The sequence below is a fragment of the Eriocheir sinensis genome, chromosome 22 (genome assembly GCF_024679095.1).
Source record: "Eriocheir sinensis breed Jianghai 21 chromosome 22, ASM2467909v1, whole genome shotgun sequence".
NCBI lineage: Eukaryota > Metazoa > Arthropoda > Malacostraca > Decapoda > Varunidae > Eriocheir > Eriocheir sinensis.
Window position 1 is genome coordinate 8,746,834 of NC_066530.1, and position 21,495 is coordinate 8,768,328.

The window sequence follows — 21,495 nt, forward strand, 5'->3', positions numbered from 1 at the left end:
GCTAGGTTGCTGTGTGCTTGGTTTAATTAATTATTCTTAATTTCCAGCGAGTTTCTTTGTTGTTTTCAATAAACTTAAGAGCAGGTTTATCTGGCTTTTGCTTACCCTATGAGAGATGTGATTAGTCAGATATTTAAATAAATAAGGACTAGAGGGGCTGTGAGTCTGATAACTCAATTTTCAGTTATTTTATTTTACATTTTTTTTATTGCTGAGAATTTACGGGATTTTCGTAAGTCTAGACCTTTCAAGAACCCCACACATTGCATTTGCCGTATTACTAAACATTTCGGCGCCCAAGCTCACATTTCTGACAAGGCTTGCAGGAGTTTAGAACATTTCCAGGGGTAGTTTTATGACCCTGGCGGTAACTTGACCCTTCTTCTGTACCATGAACTTAAAAAGACACTCATGAAAACCCGATTGATCTCCTTTATGGCCTTCGGAAATAGCTGATGTGAGAGCTGGATGCGTCTTAAAATACCGACCAATATTGTCCCACTGGCCCTGTGTCGGGCTAATGGGTCTCTCCCTCCACAGGCTCAAAGGGTCAACGGGACGGAGATGAGCACCGCCGCCACGCGCAGCTATAGTGTATGCTCCCAACTTTTGAAGAGACAGTGACGGAGCTTAAGTAACAGAGTGGCTGCCTCTCGTATCAAGACCAAGACTTTTCCGTCAATCAATGATAACGTGACACACGCCAGTGATGGGTATGTCGTGTTAACCTCTAAGCGGGTGCTAGTATGCTTGACTTCCTATCAGCACGAGACTGTCATTACTCCAGCGATAAGGCGTCTGAGTGGCCACTGGCGGCATCAGGCTTCCTTTGATAATTGCGGAATGTTAAGTATATGTATTGAAGATATTTTTGTTGTTGCTGTTGTTTTGTTCTTGTTTTCTTTCACTACTAATTTTCCTTCATCATCTTCTGCTCCATTCCATCTTCTTTTTCCAGCTTTCTTTTATATTTTTTTCCACTCATTTGATTCCTCCTTTTACTTTCTTCTTGTTCTTTCCTTTATTTTTCTTTTATTTCCTTTTCTTTTTCTTCTTCTCCTCCTCCTCTTCATCCCCACTCATGCAGTCATGTTATTCTCTCTTCCAATTTATCTCTCTTCCTCCTCCCCCTCCCCTCCTTCTCCTCCTCCTCCTCTTTATCCCCACTCATGCAGTCCCTCGCCATCCGTTTAATACCCTTCAAACTCTTGCCATTCACTCATCTACATACCTATCTTCGGCCATCCAGTGCGACTTGGGTTGGGTTAGGGGGAAAGGAAAGCATTAGGCAGGAAGGAAAAGAGAGAGGGAAGAAGAGAATTGAGGGAACACACTACCATAAAAAAATTTATCTTCCTCCCACAGTCTGGCATTTAGTCATCTACTTGTGAGGAAGTTTGGTGCCAATCGGGTCACTGTTAGAATGAAAACACCGACGAACGAAACGCTTGATCACGGTCCTCGGGCCAGTTCGACAGTCCAGCACAGTCATTGTAAGCTCCCAAATCGGATCTTCAATCAACTTTAACCTCAGCGCCTTCGGTCAAGAGGAGCTCTGGGGGGCAGCATAGGCCAAGCAAGAGTCACACATCACGGCAGCCACTATAAATAAAATAAGCCTGTGCCACTAAAGGACGGCCCCTCGAGAAAGTCTACCGGCGCTACAGACAGGAAAAAAAAAAACATTCTTCACATTGATCCGCTATTTCTACTCAATACCAGATACTAATAAAGAGATTTCCTGAGTAGTTTAAAAGGTTTCTCCTCCTTTTATATCAACGCCAAACACTAGAGCTACAAGGAATTTCATTGTATTTTGTGTTTGGTTGAGGAGCTTATTATTACCGCCGATCAGAGAGACAAAGAGAGAGTGAGAGAGGCAGAAAGCGAGAGAGACAGAGTGCGTGTCGGGTCATTGGATGATGTTTACGCGTTCGCCGGTCTTATCGCATAGGGTTGTATACAAATTTGCTGTACTGGGCTGTAAAACTGGCCCGAGGTCAGGTTAGGTTATGGTTAGGATAGGTAAGTTAGGTTAGGCTCAGCTTGGGAGTAGGTTAGCTTAGGTTGGGTATGCGTGTGCACATACATACACAACCTTACTCTACTTACGCGAAAACCAAGACCCAGACCAAGCTTTTCGTCCGTCATTGTATCCATTCTAGCAGTGACTCGTTAGGTATGTATGTGCTGCATATACACAATCTATAATCAGCGGTTATCACACTTTTTAGGCCACGCACCGCATTCCAGACCATGGCCGAGTCCACGCACTCCCGCCAGGGTTTGGGGAGTACGAAGGACCCGTCATTTCCTTTAAATTTCGTTTATATGTCACGAATTTTAGTATAGGTAAAGTCTGAGGCTCTGATTCGGTAATCACAGACGCTTCCACCCCGCACGTCAACTATTTCCTTAGACGGGTGTGAAGTCGGAGTCGGTAAAAATATCTCCAACTCCGACACCTTTACGATCCGTGTAATATTGTGAGGCTGGGTGCGGTGTGGTGTGTGGTGCGGCGGGGTTTGATTTGCCTTCCATTATACAGCGGGAGAGGGGAAGGGGATGGAGTCAGAGTCACAACCTTAAAATTTCCTTGAGTCGGAGTCGAAATTTTTTATATCGACTCAACATCCCTGATTTCCAAAGGCCAAAAAGGAAATCAATCGGGTTCTCATAGGTGTTTTCTTAGGTTATTGGTACAGAGGAAAGGCTGAACTACCACCAGGGTCATTAAACTATCCCTGGAAATGCCCACAACTCCTTAGAAAACCGTGTCAGAAATGTGAACTTGGGCGCTGACAGGTTTAACCATCAATATTAAACGATAATGTAAACTGGAGGTTGGATGGATGTGTTCAGAGCTGGGTAAGGCCCCGTTCACACAGTGCCGACTCTGGGCCACGACAACCCAGCGACTTTTAGGCCCCCTTCACGCTGTGCCGACTCAGTATCCGGCGATCATTTCTAGATCTCTTTCCGATCACGTGTAACCTTTTTACAGCAACATTCCACACCCAAGACCTCATGAACCTGAGTCGCTGGGTACGGTAGTTGTGGCCCAGAGTCGGCACAGTGTGAACGGGGCTTAAGGCTCAGACTTGAGGAACAGTCAACTACTCTGAAGCGTAATGCAAACACTGGTCTTAGAATATCAGTTAATAATGTGTTTGAGATTTTAAGGATATATTATTTTCCCACCCCAGTAGGTAATCATCTAACGCGCGCACCAGTCTGGGAACAGCTGACCTAAATAAACCCACTCCTAGACCCAGACCAAGCCCAAGCATTTCGTCTGTTGTTGCATCCATTCTAGCAGCGATAAGTTAGGTGTATGTGTTCAGCAAATACCTAACCCAAACAAACCTGCTTCTAGATCAAGACCAAGCATTTCGTTCGTCGTTGTATCCACTCCAGGAGCGACAAGTTAGGGATATGGTTGCTATTCTTAAACGCCTCCGCCTCTCATATCAACTATTTCCAAAGGCCGAACAGGAAATCATTCGGGCTCTAATGAGTGCTTTTGTAAGTTCATGGCAAAGGAGAAGGGTCAAACAACCACCAGGGTCATAAAAGTACCCCTGAAAATGCCCAAAACTCCTATGAAAGCCTTGTCAAATACGTGTGCTTGGGCGCCGAAATGTTTAATAATACGACCTACTGTGTGTTGCATATACCTAACCCAAACAAACCTACTCCCAAACCAAGACCAAGCATTTCGTCCTTGTGCCGATATGAAGGCCTGACTCTCCAACGGCTCACCTGTACAGCAAGAGCAAGAGCGTCGCTGTATCCATTCTCGCAGCAAGTGTGTGCACCTCCGATTCTTGGCTTGAGGAACACCGCTTTAAATGACCTTCGAGGAACATACAAAACCCAGCAATCAGGTGCATTTTGCTGCCGACCCGCACAGCCACGGACACGGCAAGGGAGACGAGGCGGAAGATTCAAGAGGGAGGGGGAGGGAGAGGAGGAAGGAAGAGGAGGGGGGAAGAAAGAGGGGGAGGTGAAGAGTAGTGAGGAAATGAGGAAAGGGGGAGGGTGAAGGAAGGGAGGTTGAGGAGGTGAAGGGGTGAGGTAAGGGAGGGAGGGTGAGGGATAGGGAGAGGGGTGAGAAGTGAAGGGAAGGGGAGGGAGGGAATGGGAGGGAGAGGAGGAAGGAAAAGGAGGGGGAGGTGAATAGTAGGGCGGAAATGAGTAAAGAGGGGAGCGTGAAGGGAAGGGAGGTTGAGGAGGTGAAGGGGTGATGGAAGGGGAGGAGGGTGAGGGACTGGGAGAGGGGGAGGGGAGAGAAGTGGAGGGAAGGGGAGGGAGGGAACGGGGACGGAGAGGTAAGGGGATGGACGGGGAGGAAGGGAGGGACAGGAGGACGAAGGAAGAGGGGGAGGAAGGGGGAAGGGAGAGGAGCGGAGGAACGGAATTGAGAAGGGGAGGGAATGGGAGGGAAGGGGAGAGAAGGGGAGGGGAGGGAAAGGGAGAGAAGGGTAGGGAGGGGGAGGGAAGGGGAGGGGAGGGAAAGGGAGAGAAGGGGAGGGAAGGGAAAGGGAGAGAAGGGGAGGGGAGGGAAAGGGAGAGAAGGGGAAGGGAAGGGAAGGGAGGGGAGGGGAGGGAGGCAGTAGTCGTAGCAGGGATGTAGGTCAGAGAGGTTCCGGTGATCAATGGCCTCACATACACACACACACACACACACACACACACACACACACACACATTTAATGAACTATACGATAAAATGTGATATACTATGCAAGAACAAATACGTAAGGAGGGGCACACACACACACACACACACACACACACACACACACACACACACACACACGAAGGCAAAATATAGGACAATAGAAGTAGATCTCAATTATGCAAGCTATAAATAAGACAGAACAAATAGCACACACACACACACACACACACACACACACACACACACACACACACACACACACACACACACACACACACACACTAAACACTGCTCTATGTATTATTAGATTAACTGTAACGAATTCATGAAGTGTTTGAACGAAAGAAAGACAAAGTTATGCACGCGTGGAAGTATACTGAACCCCTTGATTGAACCCACAAGCACATGAAGGCATTCGGATTCCCTAAATAGCCACTCCCCCAACTTAGGTTCATATAACTAACTACCCATGGAAATGCTAACATAGCCTCTACCAAAGCCTTGTCAAATTATCACTAGGTTCAAATAACTACCCATGGAAGTACTAACAAATCCTCTACCTTACCTTGTCAAACTATCACTAGGCTCATATATCTACCCATGGAAATACGAACACAACCTCTAGCAAAGCCTCGTCAAACTATCACTAGGCTCATATAATTACCAATGGAAATACTAACACAACCTCTACCAAAGCCTTGTCAAACTATCACTAGGCTCATATAATTACCAATGGAAATACTAACACAACCTCTAGCAAAGCCTTGTCAAACTATCACTAGGCTCATATAACTACCCATGGAAATACTAATAAAACCTCTAGCAAAGCCTTGTCAAACTATCACTAGGCTCATATAACTACCCGTGGAAATACTAACACAACCTCTAGCAAAGCCTTGTCAAACTATCACTAGGCTCATATAACTACCCGTGGAAATACTAACACAACCTCTAGCAAAGCCTTGTCAAACTATCACTAGGCTCATATAACTACCAATGGAAATACTAAAACACAACTTCTACCAAAGCCTTGCCAAACTATCACTAGGCTCATATAACTACCCATGGAAATACTAACACATCCTTAGGCCCGTATTTTCAGACGTTTTCGGTTCTCACAACTATTTCCAAAGGCCACAAAGGAGATTAGTCTGGTTTTCATGAGTGTTTTTCGCGTTCAAGATCAGACCAGGACCAGACAAGTTTAAAAGGAAAACACATTACAGAAGACACTCCGAACAGGATTTCCAAGGAAGGTAATGTATGCAACAGGCTGCGAAGAGACGGATGGACGACCTCTCCTTAATCCCCTGGAGGCTCCTACCCGTCGATCCTTACCATCATTAGTATCAGGAAAAGGAGAGCAAGGAAGGAGGGATGGATGGAGGAAAGAAAGGAAGGAAGGAAGGAATGGTGGAAGAAAGGAAGGAAGGATGGACGGAAGGGAGAAATGAATGAAGGAAGGAAGGAATAAAGGACACATTAAAGAAACATAGAGGGATGGAGGGAAGGAAGGATGGACGGAAGGAAAGATGGAAGGGAGAAATGAAGGAAGGAAGGACAAAAGGACACATTAAAGAAACATATATGGACGGAAGGAAGGAGGAGCAAATTAAAAAAGGAGATAAAGACATTGTAAAAGATGAAGAAAGGAAGGCAGGAAGAAAGAAAGAAAGAAAGGATGGATGGAAGGATGGATGGAAGGAAGGAAAGATGGAAGGGAGAAAGGAAGAAAGAAAGGAAGAAAGGATGGATGGAAGGAAGGAAAGATGGAAGGGAGAAAGGAAGGAAGGAAGAAAGAAAGGAAGAAAGGATGGATGGAAGGGAGAAAGGAAGGAAGGAAGAAAGGAAGAAAGGATGGATGGAAGGAAGGAAAGATGGAAGGGAGAAAGGAAGGAAGGAAGGGTGGAAGAAAGGAAAGATGGAAGGGAGAAAGGAAGGAAGGAAGGAAGGAAGGGTGGAAGAAAGGAAAGATGGAAGGGAGAAAGGAAGGAAGGGTGGAAGAAAGGAAGGAAGGAAAGATGGAATGAAGGAAGGAGGAGAAAAAAACGGAGATAAAGAAAATACAGAAGATGAAGGAAGGAAGGAAGAACACATTAAAGAGAGAAACATATACAGACAGAAGGAAAGAAGGAGGGGAAAATAAAAAAAGGAAAGGAAATAAGAAAATGCCAAATAAGAAAGGAAAAAGATATGTAAACCAAGGAGAAAATAAAAGAAAGAAAAAGAAATTAGATGGAAAGAAGACAGGAAGAAATAATTAAAGAAAGGAAAGAAAGAAAATGCTATATAAAAAAAGAATGGAAGAAAGATTTTTTTTACAGCATAGAGAGCAACTCAGGAGGAAATACAGACGAAGGAAGATTGTTCCAGAGTTTACCAGTGAAGGGGATGAAAGAAAGGAGATGCTTGCATAAGGGGTTTGGACAGCATAGGGATGAGCATGAATAGAAAGTCGTGTGCAGCGGGGCCGCAGGAGGGCAGTTAGGAAGTCCAGAAGAGCAGTCAGCATGAAAATATCGATGGAAGATAGAAAGAGATGCAACATGGCGGCGAAACTTAAGACTGTCAATAAGAGGAGGAGAGCTGATGAGACGACTCTATATATGAACTAAGAAAGAAAGGAAGAGAAAGTAAAAGAGATAAAGGAAAAGAAACACAGATAGATAGAAGGAAGGAAGGAAGGAAGGATAAGAATTAAAGAAAGAAAAGGAGAAAGAAAATGAAAAAAAAAAAAAAGAAAGACAAAAACTAAGGAATTTTTTTTTGATAGAAAGAAGGAAGAAGGAATGAATTTAAGAAAACAAGAGAAAGAAAATGCAAAAAAAAGAAAGGAAGAAAGATACAAAAATTAAGAAAAAAGGAAGGAAGAGAAAACCAAACCCTGAAAAAAAGTAGAAAGCAACATAATTTCCTTTCTCTCCTTCCTTCCTCCGTACCAAACTTTCCTCCCTTCCTTCCTTTCTCCTTCCCATCTTTCTATTCGTCTTTCTTTTTAATCTCTCTCTCTCTCTCTCTCTCTCTCTCTCTCTCTCTCTCTCTAAGCCACAACAAGTCACATGATTGAAAAAGCTGTCCATTTTTTTTTCTTCAGAACTTTGTCTTGGCGAACCATTGCTGAATCAACGAACACACACACACACACACACACACACACACACACACACACACACACACACACAGAAACATAAATAAGATAAACAAATAAACATGAATAACTAAGGGAGCGAGGAGACGATCGAAGTTTTAATAAGTGATATTGATGGGTTCCGATGACAAGGGCCGGGTAGGACACGTAGCAATGGGCTCAAGTTTATGAATGGATGAAGGGTTTTAATAAGTGTGATATCAATAATGTTCTGATGGAAAGAGAGCCGGGTAGGACACGTAGCAATGGGCTTAAGTTTATGAATGGATGAAGGGTTTTAATAAGTGTGATATCAATAATGTTCTGATGGAAAGAGAGCCGGGTAGGACACGTAGCAATGGGTTTAAGTCTATGAATGGATGAAGGGTTTTAAGTTTATGAATGGATGAAGGGCTTCAATAAGGGTGATATCAATAAGGTTCTGATGGTAAGAGAGCCGGGTAGGACACGTAGCAATGGGTTTAAGTCTATGAATGGATGAAGGGCTTTAATAAGGGTGATATCAATAAGGTTCTGACGGTAAGAGAGCCGGGTAGGACACGTAGCAATGGGTTAACACTGGATAAACTCAGATTCAACAAAGACATGGGCAAGAAATGGTTTATCAACAGAGTGGTGGATGAGTGGAACAGGCTGGGCAGTTATGATGTGAGTGCCAATACGATAGATACATTAACAAAGAGACTAGACAAATTCATGCGATAGTGAGGTTACGTGGGGTTAGGTTCACTGGAGCTGCCTTGTATAGCCCTATCAGGTTCTTGCAGATTCCTTATGTTTTTATGTTAACTCTTGTCTATTAAGGAACACCAGTCACCGAGGGCTTTCTAAATGCTTCACTCTTGGGTATTTTCAGACGCTTCCGCCTCTCACATCACCTATTTCCAAAGGCCCAAAAGGAGACCAATCGGATTCTAATGAGTGATATTTTTGGTTCATGGTACAAGGGAGGAGTCAAACTACCACTATGGGATCATGAAACTATCCCTGGAAATGACCAAAACTCCTACGAAAGCCATGTCAAATGTGTGCTTGGGCGGGGAACTGTGGAAATGTTTAAAAATATGGCACTTGGTTTGTCTGCAAGTGGCGTAAAAGACGAGAAGGAACACAAGAGCACAGCAGCAGACGAGAGGCAACCAAATTAGATAAACACGAATACAAACAACCAGCTCTAGTCTATCATGGAACAGCAATCAGTGAGGGCTTTCTTAAGGTTTCACTCTTGGTGTGTCTGTATGTGGCGTAAGAGACGAGGAGGAACACGAGCACAGAAGACGAGAGGCAACCAAATAATATCAGCACAAACAACGAGCTCTAGTCTATCATAGTACAGCAATCAGTGAGGGCTTTCTCAAGGCTTCACTCTTGTTCTGTCTGCATGTGGCGTAAAAGACGAGGAGGAACAGGAGGAGCACAGCAGACAAGCGTAACACAGCCCCATCACACGAGAGGCAATCCGTGAATGAGCGGCGCCTCTGATGGCTTTTCCATTGTCTCTGTACGAACTCTGATCACGCCCAAGACGCCTCGACGGAAGCACCTCATCAGGCGAGCGTCCAGCCATGCCGCGAGTTGAGAGCCAGAGGCAAGAAGGGGGGGGGGGGGGGGGGGTGCGAGAGAAAGAGAAAGGAAAGAAGGAGAGATAGACAGATAGATGACGGAGGAAAGGAAGGAGGAGGAGGGAGAGGAAGGGAGGGAATGATATACAGATAAATGAGGGAGGGAGGGAGGGAGAGGAAGAGAGAGAGAGGGAAGGATAGAGAGACAGACAGATAGATGAGGGAGGGAGAGAAGGAGAGAGGGAGGAAAAGAAGGAGGAAAAGGGAGAGAGGAAGGGAGGGAAGGATAGACAGATAGATGAGGGAGGGAGGGAGGAGGAAGGGAGAGAGGGAACTGGAGAGAAGGGAGAGAAGGGAGGAAAGGAAGGAGGAGGAAGAGAGAGAGGGAGAGAGAGAGAGAGAGAAGGAGAGAGAGAGAGAGAGAGAGAGAGAGAGAGAGAGAGAGAGAGAGAGAGAGAGAGAGAGAGAGAGAGAGAGAGAGAGAGAGAGAGAGAGAGAGAGAGAGAGAGAGAGAGAGAGAGAGAGAGAGAGAGAGAGAGAGAGAGAGAGAGATACACAGATATATGAGGAAGGGAAGGAGTAATAGACAGATAAGGTAGATGAGAGAGAGAGAGAGAGAGAGAGAGAGAGAGAGAGAGAGAGAGAGAGAGAGAGAGAGAGAGAGAGAGAGAGAGAGAGAGAGAGAGAGAGAGAGATGGACAGAGATGGACAGAGATGGACAGAGAGATGAGAGAGGGAGGGAAGGAGGAGGAGAGAGACAGAAAGATCTTTAAGTATACGTAAGGAAAGAGATAGATAGATAGAAAAATTTGTAGGCAGGTATAAAAAAATAGGTAAGAGACAATAGATATATAAATAGGTAATTAGATAGGTAGTTAATTATTTAGGTAGGTAGGCATAGGTAGGTAGGTAGATAGGTAGGTAGATCTTATAGGCAAAAAGACATGAAGGTGAAACAAAACACAAAAGGGCAATATGGAACTGAAAACACCACAACACACACACACACACACACACACACACACACACACACACACAACACAACACAGACACACACTCTCAGTAAAACAGGACCAGCCACGCTTCAATCCGTGCAGCTGTACCTCTGTTGTCCAATCTTACACTCAAAAGGAACATGAAGGTAGAGCAATACATACAGCAAGACGGAACTTCAAACATCATCGCGGCAGCCACTGAACCCACCTGAAAAAAAGAAAAAAAAACATCACCCACAGCCACAGAAAGACAGAGGGCCATTCGAGTCACAGTACCTCTTGTCCAATCTTACACGCAAAAGGAACATGAAGGTGAAGCAATACATTCAGCAAGACGGAACTTCAAACATCACCATGGCAGCCACAGAACCCACCCAGACAACCACGCCAGACACAGAAAGACGGAGAGCCATTCGAGTCACTGTACCTCTTGTCCAATCTTACACGCAAAAGGAACATGAAGGTGAAGCAATACATACAGCAAGACGGAACATCAAACATCACCACGGCGGCCACAGAACCCACCCAGACAACCACGCCAGACACAGAAAAAGAGAGGGCCATTCGAGCAGCTGTATACCTCTGTTGTCCAATCTTACACTCAAAAGGAACATAAACGTGAAGAAATACATACAGCAAGACGGGACTTCAAACATCACCACGGCGGCCACAGAACCCACCTAAAAAAACACGTCACCCACAGCCACAAAAAGACAGAGGGCCATTCGAGTCACTGTACCTCTGTTGTCTAATGTTACACTCAAAAGGAACATGAAGGTAAAGCAATACATACAGCAAACTGGAACTTCAAACATCACCACGGCGGCCACCCAGACAACCACGTCAGCCACAGTATGACCACAGAGTACCAGGCAATCACCCGCCATCCACACCTCTGCCACACTGCGCTGCGTCACAGGTTAAGTCTTTGCGTCAAGGTGGCCACTCTTCATTCATTGTGAGGGGCAGCGTTCCGGGAAGGCGGCGCCACGTAACAACACACATCCACTCTTCATTCAGTGCCATTAAGAGTCTTCCAGGAACAGGTTTGAACAGCCTATTCGAGCACGAGCTGGTGGTGGTGGTGGTGTGTGTGTGTGTGTGTGTGTGTGTGTGTGTGTGTGTGTGTGTGTGTGTGTGTGTGTGTTATTTGTTCTATCTTATTTATAGCTTGCATAATTGAGATCTACTTCTATTGTTCTATATTTTACCTTCGAGTGTGTGTGTGTGTGTGTGTGTGTGTGTGTGTGTGTGTGTGTGTGTGTGTGTGTGTGTGTGTGTGTTGAATGCAGGGCAGGTAGGGACGTGAGTATGGTATGTTGACTGAATTTTCCTGTTCTTTCTGGTATTCTCTCTCTCTCTCTCTCTCTCTCTCTCTCTCTCTCTCTCTCATTCATTCATTCTCTCTCTCATTCTTTTCATCTTCATGCATTCATTCTCTCTCTCTCTCTCTCTCTCTCTCTCTCTCTCTCTCTCTCTCTCTCTCTCTCTCTCATTATTTTTATCATTCATTCATTCATTCTCTCTCTCTCTCTCTCTCTCTCTCTCTCTCTCTCTCTCTCTCTCTCTCTCTTTTATTTAAACTGACGAATCTATAATACACAACATATTTGTTTTTGCCGACGACACTTTATGCGATCGTTCGAGTAGCATATGTTTTACTGTGCACTTTTCAGGGCTTAAAATGTCACTTTTTTTCTTGTGCGTTATTTCACTGTTGGCCCTGCTGCAGTGAATGTGTTCCACAGGCAGGACACCCTGGAGGTGAAGGTCCTCTGGTGCTGGCTGGCGCGTGACCTCGGCAGCCAGCACCAGAGGACCTTCACCTCCAGGGTGTCCCGCCTGTGGAACACATTCACTGCAGCAGGGCCAACAGTGAGAGAAATGTCCACCCAGCAGGTAAAAGTGGCTGCTCACAGGTGGCGAAGAACATGCCCCACACCACTAGTGATGCTAAATACACAGTGAACAAGTGTAAAAGTCTCTCTCTCTCTCTCTCTCTCTCTCTCTCTCTCTCTCAATGCCCGTCCACACCAGGAAACTTTGTTTGAAAACATTATTTCCTAACCGTTTCCAAACATTCGGGAAATAATGATTCCTGTCCACACCTCAGGGTTGTTCTCGGGATGTCGGTGAGTGCGGAGGTTGGTGCTGTGGCCTCTGTATTTTACTTATTTTTGAACTCACTGGAGACCAAGAAAAAAGAGAAACAGACGCCTATGGGTGAGGTAAGTTTTATAAAAAAGAACAGTTCATGGTGACTTCCTTCTGACGGAGCTGAGAGTACAAGGAACAGGTTATAATAATTGTGCTCGAATGTCCACCACTGACTTTGATATATTTTTACGAATGGTGGCTCCGAATATGTCACGCCGCGACACCAGGTGCAGAAAGGCAATATCAGCCAACAGCAGACTAGCCATTACATTGAGATGACTGGCAAGCGGAGATTCTTCTTCATTTTACGTTTACAATCTGCAGCAGTTACAATCCACAATGCTCGATAGGTTAAAGTCGCCCATCACTTGACGCCTCGCACCAACCAACATGTGTGAACACCTGGCCTAAGATTCTCTTCCGGCCACGCCTGGCTCCCCGCGCCTCACTCTCACAATCTATTTATACCTCGAAATAGTTTGTACACATAAATACGAACAAGGCACACAGAAAGAGATTTTTGATTATACACACAAAAAAAAAATATTACACACACGACTGTGTATACACACACACACACACACACACACACACACACACAAGCACTCCCACGTCTCATTATACAAGATGTTGAAGTCTTTGTCCAATGTGAACCACTCCCTCCCTCCCTCCCACGCACGCATGCACGCACTCTCTCTCTCTCGCTGTATAGAGATCAAATAATCACTCATGTGTTTTTTGCATTTCCTTCCTACGACTTGAACACATTCAGAAGGGGAATATCAAGACCCCTCTCCATCCATCTACGGCTTCTTTAACTTCTCGTGTCATTCAGTTACGAGGTGACGCGTACAATCTCAGTCTAATGTAGTACCTACGGGCCATAATTCTGTAACATTTCGCGCCCAAAGCACACACGTTTGGCAAGGCATTCCTAATCTGGGCCTTTCCATGGTGATTTTATGACCCTGGTGGTAGTATGGCAAAGTTGCTGTACTATGAACCTAAAAAATCCCACATGAGAACGCTATTAATCTCATTTTCGGACTCTGGAAATAGCTGACGTGAGAAGCGTAAGAGTCTGAAAATACCAAATATCTGAGTAATTTTCTGTCAGGCAGCTTAAGTTATGAGTGATTCTGTCAAGTACTCAGCAGGCGCCGACACTCTTCTATGAAAGCCTTGCCAAATATGTGCTTGGGCGCCGAAGTGCTTAAGACTAAGGCCCTACGAGAGTCTCCCCCTCTTGACGATCATGTACTCTCCGCCGACACTCTCAGACCCAACAAAAAGTAATGCTGGGAACTCAAGCACTGCAAACACCAAGGCCAAACGGTGCCAGATGAGGTTCCTGTGTTTGTTTCGTGCCGAGTCTTGCTTACACGAGAGATGCGGAAAGTCAAATTGGTTAAGGGAACGCATCTACTGCACTTCACCCTCGTCCTCATCCTCATTATCCTTCTCATAATCGCCATCATTCATTATTAGTCAACTACAGGACAAAAACAATAAAAAATCCATGTCTCTGGTGTTAGTGTACTCCATCCTGCTCCAGTAAAGGTTCTAGTTCCATCTCTCCACCTGTGTCTCTGTCTGGTGCTAGTGCACTCCATCCTGCTCCGGTAAAGGTTCTAATTTCATCTCTCCACCTGGTTCTCTGTCTGGTGTTAGTGTACTCCATCCTGCTCCAGTAAAGGTTCTAGTTCCATCTCTCCACCTGTGTCTCTGTCTGGTGCTAGTGCACTCCATCCTGCTCCGGTAAAGGTTCTAATTTCATCTCTCCACCTGTGTCTCTGTCTGCTGTTAGAGAATTCCATCCTGCTCCAGCTAAGGTTCGAATTTATCTTTCCACCTGGATCTCAGACTGATGTTAATGTACTCCATCCTGCTCCGGTAAAGGTTCTAATTTCATCTCTCCACCTGTGTCTCTGTCTGGTGTTAGTGTACTCCATCCTGCTCCGGTAAAGGTTCTAGTTCCATCTCTCCACCTGTGTCTCTGTCTGGTGTTAGTGTACTCCATCCTGCTCCAGTAAAGGTTCTAATTCCATCTCTCCACCTGGTTCTCTGTCTGGTGTTAGTGTACTCCATTCTGCTCCAGTAAAGGTTCTAATTCCATTTCTCCACCTGGTTCTCTGTCTGGTGTTAGTGTTCTCCATCCTGCTCCAGTAAAGGTTCTAATTCCATCTCTCCACCTGGTTCTCTGTCTGGTGTTAGTGTTCTCCATCCTGCTCCAGTAAAGGTTCTAATTCCATCTCTCCACCTGGTTCTCTGTCTGGTGTTAGTGTTCTCCATCCTGCTCCAGTAAAGGTTCTAATATCATCTCTCCACTTAGTTCTCTGTCTGCCTTGGCTTCTACAATTCCTGGGTTGCCATTCTATCACTTGGGTCGTTCATCTGTATCCATCTACGCATGCCATGACCTGCCTCAGCACACTTATTCTCAGTCATCATTCGTCTAGGCTTCACCGATTGCCTGTGTCTCTCATCCACGACGCTCGGCTCACCTTGAGTCTCGGTAGTACAGCAATCTTTTTTTTTATCTCTCTCTTCGTTTTCTCCATGTTACACCAAGCTTTTTTTTTTCTCTCTCTCTTCCGTTTTCTCCATGTTACACCAAGCTTTTTCTTTTTCCTCCAGTCTCTCCATGTTGAAGCTTTTTTTTTCCTCCGTTCACTCCATGTTGAAGCTATTTTTTTCCTCCAGTCTCTCCATGTTGAAGCTATTTTTTTCCTCCGTTCACTCCATGTTGAAGCTATTTTTTTCCTCCAGTCTCTCCATGTTGAAGCTATTTTTTTCCTCCGTTCACTCCATGTTGAAGCTATTTTTTTCCTCCGTTCACTCCATGTTGAAGCTATTTTTTTCCTCCGTTCACTCCATGTTGAAGCTATTTTTTTCCTCCAGTCTCTCCATGTTGAAGCTATTTTTTTCCTCCGTTCACTCCATGTTGAAGCTATTTTTTTCCTCCAGTCTCTCCATGTTGAAGCTATTTTTTTCCTCCAGTCTCTCCATGTTGAAGCTATTTTTTTCCTCCGTTCACTCCATGTTGAAGCTATTTTTTTCCTCCGTTCACTCCATGTTGAAGCTATTTTTTTCCTCCAGTCTCTCCCTGTTGAAGCTTTTGTTTTCCTCCGTTCACTCCATGTTGAAGCTATTTTTTTCCTCCGTTCACTCCATGTTGAAGCTATTTTTTTCCTCCGTTCACTCCATGTTGAAGCTATTTTTTTCCTCCGTTCACTCCATGTTGAACCTATTTTTTTCCTCCAGTCTCTCCCTGTTGAAGCTTTTGTTTTCCTCCGTTCACTCCGTGTTGAAGCTATTTTTTTCCTCCGTTCACTCCATGTTGAAGCTATTTTTTTCCTCCGTTCACTCCATGTTGAAGCTATTTTTTTCCTCCGTTCACTCCATGTTGAAGCTATTTTTTTCCTCCAGTCTCTCCATGTTGAAGCTATTTTTTTCCTCCGTTCACTCCATGTTGAAGCTATTTTTTTCCTCCGTTCACTCCATGTTGAAGCTGTTTTTTTCCTCCAGTCTCTCCATGTTGAAGCTTTTTTTTTCCTCCGTTCACTCCATGTTGAAGCTTTTTTTTTCCTCCGTTCACTCCATGTTGAAGCTATTTTTTTCCTCCGTTCACTCCATGTTGAAGCTATTTTTTTCCTCCGTTCACTCCATGTTGAAGCTATTTTTTTCCTCCAGTCTCTCCATGTTGAAGCTATTTTTTTCCTCCGTTCACTCCATGTTGAAGCTATTTTTTTCCTCCGTTCCCCCATGTTGAAGCTTTTTTTCCCTTCATTCTCTCCATGTTACACCAAGCATTTTTTTCCTCCAGTCTCTCCATGTTGAAGCTTTTTTTTCCTCCAGTCTCTCCATGTTGAAGCTATTTTTTTCCTCCAGTCTCTCCATGTTGAAGCTATTTTTTTCCTCCAGTCTCTCCATGTTGAAGCTATTTTTTTCCTCCAGTCTCTCCATGTTGAAGCTTTTTTTCCTCCAGTCTCTCCATGTTACACCAAGCTTTTTTCCCTCCAGTCTCTCCAAGTTACACCAAGCTTTTTTTTTCCTCCATTCTCTCCATGTTGAGGCTTTTTTTTCCTCCAGTCTCTCCATGTTGAAGCTTTTTTCCCTCCATTCTCTCCATGTTGAAGCTTTTTTCCTCCATTCTCTCCATGTTGAAGCTTTTTTCCTCCAGTCTCTCCATGTTGAAGCCTTTTTTTCCCTCCGTTCTCTCCATGTTGAAGCTTTTTTTTCCTCCATTCTCTCCATGTTGAAGCTTTTTTCCTCCATTCTCTCCATGTTGAAGCTTTTTTCCTCCATTCTCTCCATGTTGAAGCTTTTTTCCTCCAGTCTCTCCATGTTGAAGCTTTTTTATTCCTCCGTTCGTCTTTACGCGTTCTTAGTTCTATTGATAAATGTTGCAGACGCTTCAATAAGTTCCTCTTTGTGAATCCCACCACACTTAACAAGATGCTTAGGCAGAGGTATAAGGAGTTGACCTGCACAACACTATACTAAAAACGTTATTTGAGCAAGTAATTATATACATACCAGTCCTGTCGAGAAGAAACGAAGACAGTGAAGGGGAAAAAATAGCACTTGTCCCCTGTCACTGTATCTTTTTAGTTTCCTGGTGCTACTTCCACATGTATCCTTAGTTGTATAATCACACTCTGTACTGCCTGGGGGTTGGGATGGCATGCTCCTCCCTTATCCTTTGTTGTTTACTTGCAACAATAAACTATCAATCAATCAATCGATGACGACGATAAAGAAAGATAAAAAGTTGATGAAATAATAATGATGATACTAATAAAAAGGAGGAGGAGGAATAATAATTATAAGAAGAAGAAGATTAAGAAGAAGATAACCATGATAATGATGATGATAAAAGAAGAAAAAAAGAAGACAAAGAACAAAATGAATAAAAAAGAGGAAAAAGAACCAGGAAAACAAATACATGAAAAATAATAATAATAATAATAATAATAATAATAATAATAATAAGAATAAGAAGAAGAAGAAGAAGAAGAAGAAGAAGTGATGATGAAGAAGAATTATAAGAAAACGACACAAAGACAGAAAAGGAAGAAAGACAAAGAAAGAATCCAAATAAGAGAAGCAAAATAAACTAACAACAACAACAACAACAACAACAAAAGCAGAGGGCGCGGACTCAACCCCTCGCATAAACGTTGTGGCGCGGATTCGTTCTCAGCGAATTCGTGGTCTGTGATTTCTGCGACCACGAAGGGCAGACGGCCGGAAAATTATGTGGTCTTTGTTGCCGAGGTGGCTGGCTTTTTATCACTCAGCACAGGAAATGTGTGTGTGTGTGTGTGTGTGTGTGTGTGTGTGTGTGTGTGTGTGTGTGTGTGTGTGTGTGTGTGTGTGTGTGTGTGTGTGTGTGTGTGTGTGTGTGTGTGTGTGTGTGTGTGTGTGTGTGTGTGTGTGTGTGTGTGTGTAAGCCTTGAAATGTTTTAGAATACGAGCCATAAAGGAGATTAATCGGATTCTCATGAGTGTTTTTAAAGTTAATGGTGCAGGAGCCTTGTCAAACTATCACTAAGCTTATAAAACTACCCATGGAAATACTAACACAGCCTCTAAGAAAGCCTAACCAAATGCAGGTGTGTAAGGCCTGAAATGCTTGAGAATGCAGCCCTACACTCCTTGGGACGGGCTCTGAACCCCTTTGACTCATTACTGACGGATGTATACGGTCCCTGAAACCTTCGCCTCGTTACCCGGCAGTCCTCGGGTGGCTGGTGTGAAGCTCGTGTTGTCTCTCGTATTCCGGGCAGTCTCCTATACATTACGCCTTCCGTCACAGAGCTCATGGGGAGGCTTGCAGCTACTGGTTTCATGGCCAAGGACAATTACTATATCAAGCTCAAGTGGTTTCTTCACGGTGAACATAAAAACACTCACGAGAATCCGATTAACCTCCTTTTTCAGCAGGACAATTATTATATTAAGCTCAAGTGGTTTCTTCACGGTGAACATAAAAACGCTCACGAGAACCCGATTAACCTCCTTTTTCAGCCTTTGGAGATAGTTGATGTGAGAGGCAGAAGCGTCTTAGGATACCACCCATAACCTTTCCTGAGCTCAGCATCCCTGGACTTCAATATAGGAAACTAATCAGGTCCTGTATTATGTCCTGGATCGCGCGCAAGTGACCCTCTCTTTTGCATTACGCCTTCGGTCACAGAACCCGTGGGGTGGCTGGCAGGGACTGATTTCATGGCCAACGGCTATTACTATACTTATGATATTATGCTCAAGTGGGTGGTGTAAGTCTTGCATTGTCCTGGATCGCGCGCATGTGACCCCCTCTTTTAAATTAAGCCTTCCGTCACAGAACTCGTGTGGAGGCTTGCTGCAAGGACTAATCATAATTATAATTTAACTTTGGTTTACTGGATCTGATTTCACGAGGTGCTTGCTTCAGCCGAATATAATGTAATTCTTAAGGTAATACGCGGCTCGTCTGGCGCTGCTTCAGGAAGAGTAAGTTTCTGTAACATGCAGGCAGTGTATTAACATTTGTTTCTGACTGGCTGTACACAATAACGTAATTCTATCTAACTAACCACTGACAGGGGCATACACCGGGAGGCGCATCGCTTCACTCACCCGCTGACTCAACCCCCAAAACGGTCAACCCGAGCAAGCCTCCACGCAGCTGTCCTTCCCATTCTAATTCATTCTATCTCTTACTTTTATATTATGAACTACTGTAAACCGGCCTCCCAGCATTTTCATGTTACTTCGTGGTGCTTTAGGAAGTGTAGTCTCGTGGCTAGATTAATTGGTGTTCTGTGCAACCGAGAGTGACCGCTCTTCCCACCCACAACCTCTCCGGAAGCCTTGTCCACAGTGTGTGCCCCAAAATGTTTAAAAATATAGCTCAAGACACGCTGCTTAAAGGGAAGGGTCTTTGCTGATACAAGACATCCAAGGGTGTTTCTTAGGCTAACCTCTTGCCCTTTAAACCCAAGTGGGAGTGTGGCTCTCCTTGACGGGCCGTGGCTAAGGTATATCCTACAACCGATCTGGGCCAGTATTCTCACGCTTCAGGGACTCACAACACATATTTCCAAAGACCACGAAGGAGATAGACGGGTTTTCTTGAGTGTGTTTCACGATCATGGTACAGAAGCCTTGTCAAACTATTACTAGGTTCATAAAACCACACATCGAAACGAAAGCCTTGTCAAATGTGTGTGTGTGTGTGTGTGTGTGTGTGTGTGTGTGTGTGTGTGTGTGTGTGTGTGTGTGTGTGTGTGTGTGTGTGTGTTTAGGCCCCAAAATGTTTGAGAATATGAACCACAAAGGAGATTAATCAGATTCTCAGGAGTGTGTTTCAGGTTCATGGTGCAGAAGCCTTGTCAAATTATCACTGGGCTCATAAAATCACCCAGGAAACTACCCACAACATCTACGAAAGTCCCGTCAAGTGTTTATTAATGGTAAGTAATAGTGAGCAAGAAGTAAGTAATAGCGAGCAAGAAGTAAGTAATAGTGAGCAAGAAGTAAGTAATAGCGAGCAAGAAGTAAGTAATAGCGAGCAAGAAGTAAGTAATAGCGAGCAAGAAGTAAGTAATAGTGAGCAAGAAGTAAGTAATAGTGAGCAAGAAGTAATAGCGAGCAAGAAGTAAGTAATAGTGAGCAAGAAGTAAGTAATAGTGAGCAAGAAATAAGTAATAGTGAGCAAGAAGTAAGTAATAGTGAGCAAGAAGTAAGTAATAGCGAGCAAGAAGTAAGTAATAGTGAGCAAGAAGTAAGTAATAGTGAGCAAGAAGTAAGTAATAGTGAGCAAGAAGTAAGTAATAGCGAGCAAGAAGTAAGTAATAGTGAGCAAGAAGTAATAGCGAGCAAGAAGTAAGTAATAGCGAGCAAGAAGTAAGTAATAGCGAGCAAGAAGTAAGTAATAGTGAGCAAGAAGTAAGTAATAGTGAGCAAGAAGTAAGTAATAGTGAGCAAGAAGTAAGTAATAGTGAGCAAGAAGTAAGTAATAGTGAGCAAGAAGTAAGTAATAGTGAGCAAGAAGTAAGTAATAGCGAGCAAGAAGTAAGTAATAGCGAGCAAGAAGTAAGTAATAGTGAGCAAGAAGTAAGTAATAGCGAGCAAGAAATAAGTAATAGTGAGCAAGAAGTAAGTAATAGTGAGCAAGAAGTAAGTAATAGCGAGCAAGAAGTAACAGCGAGCAAGAAGTAAGTAATAGCGAGCAAGAAGTAAGTAATAGTGAGCAAGAAGTAAGTAATAGTGAGCAAGAAGTAAGTAATAGCGAGCAAGAAGTAACAGCGAGCAAGAAGTAAGTAATAGCGAGCAAGAAGTAAGTAATAGCGAGCAAGAAGTAAGTAATAGTGAGCAAGAAGTAAGTAATAGTGAGCAAGAAGTAAGTAATAGTGAGCAAGAAGTAAGTAATAGTGAGCAAGAAGTAAGTAATAGTGAGCAAGAAGTAAGTAATAGTGAGCAAGAAGTAAGTAATAGTGAGCAAGACGTAAGTAATAGTGAGCAAGAAGTAAGTAATAGTGAGCAAGAAGTAAGTAATAGCGAGCAAGAAGTAAGTAATAGTGAGCAAGAAGTAAGTAATAGCGAGCAAGAAGTAAGTAATAGTGAGCAAGAAGTAATTAATAGCGAGCAAGAAGTAAATAATAGCGAGCAAGAAATAAGTAATAGTGAGCAAGAAGTAAGTAATGGCAAGCCCCGAGATGTTTAGGAATGCAGACCGTGCCTGACCCCGTCCCTCCCTCCCCCGCCAAAAGTCGTCCCAGGCTTCCCGCGCGGCTCATCACGTGCCCGTCGGCCAAACACCCGCCGCCTTACGTCACCCCGCGTGCCTGTCTGCTGACGGCGACGCCCTACCCCAGATGCCAGATTCGCCCGCATGGCTCTCACTTCGACCTTCAATTTGGCAACGCTGAAAGATGTGAATGTAAGGCAGTATTTCGC

The 21,495-nt window shown here is 44.1% G+C and overlaps 1 protein-coding gene across 2 annotated transcripts in view; it reads right to left on the reverse strand.

The window, feature by feature from the left end:
• LOC127001999 (uncharacterized) overlaps positions 1–21,495 on the reverse strand; it is a 120,384-nt gene that overhangs the window by 72,885 nt on the left and 26,004 nt on the right. Inside the window, exons 1-2 of one of the 2 annotated variants that reach the window (XM_050867308.1) lie at positions 11,183–11,469; positions 10,552–10,597 (exon numbers count right to left, since the gene is read on the reverse strand). In XM_050867308.1, coding sequence (XP_050723265.1) covers positions 10,552–10,576 — 25 coding nt within the window. In that variant the 5' untranslated portion in view covers positions 10,577–10,597; positions 11,183–11,469. Of the gene's footprint in view, positions 1–10,551; positions 10,598–11,182; positions 11,470–21,495 lie in introns of those variants that run through there. The other variant, XM_050867309.1, reaches the window with a different exon arrangement.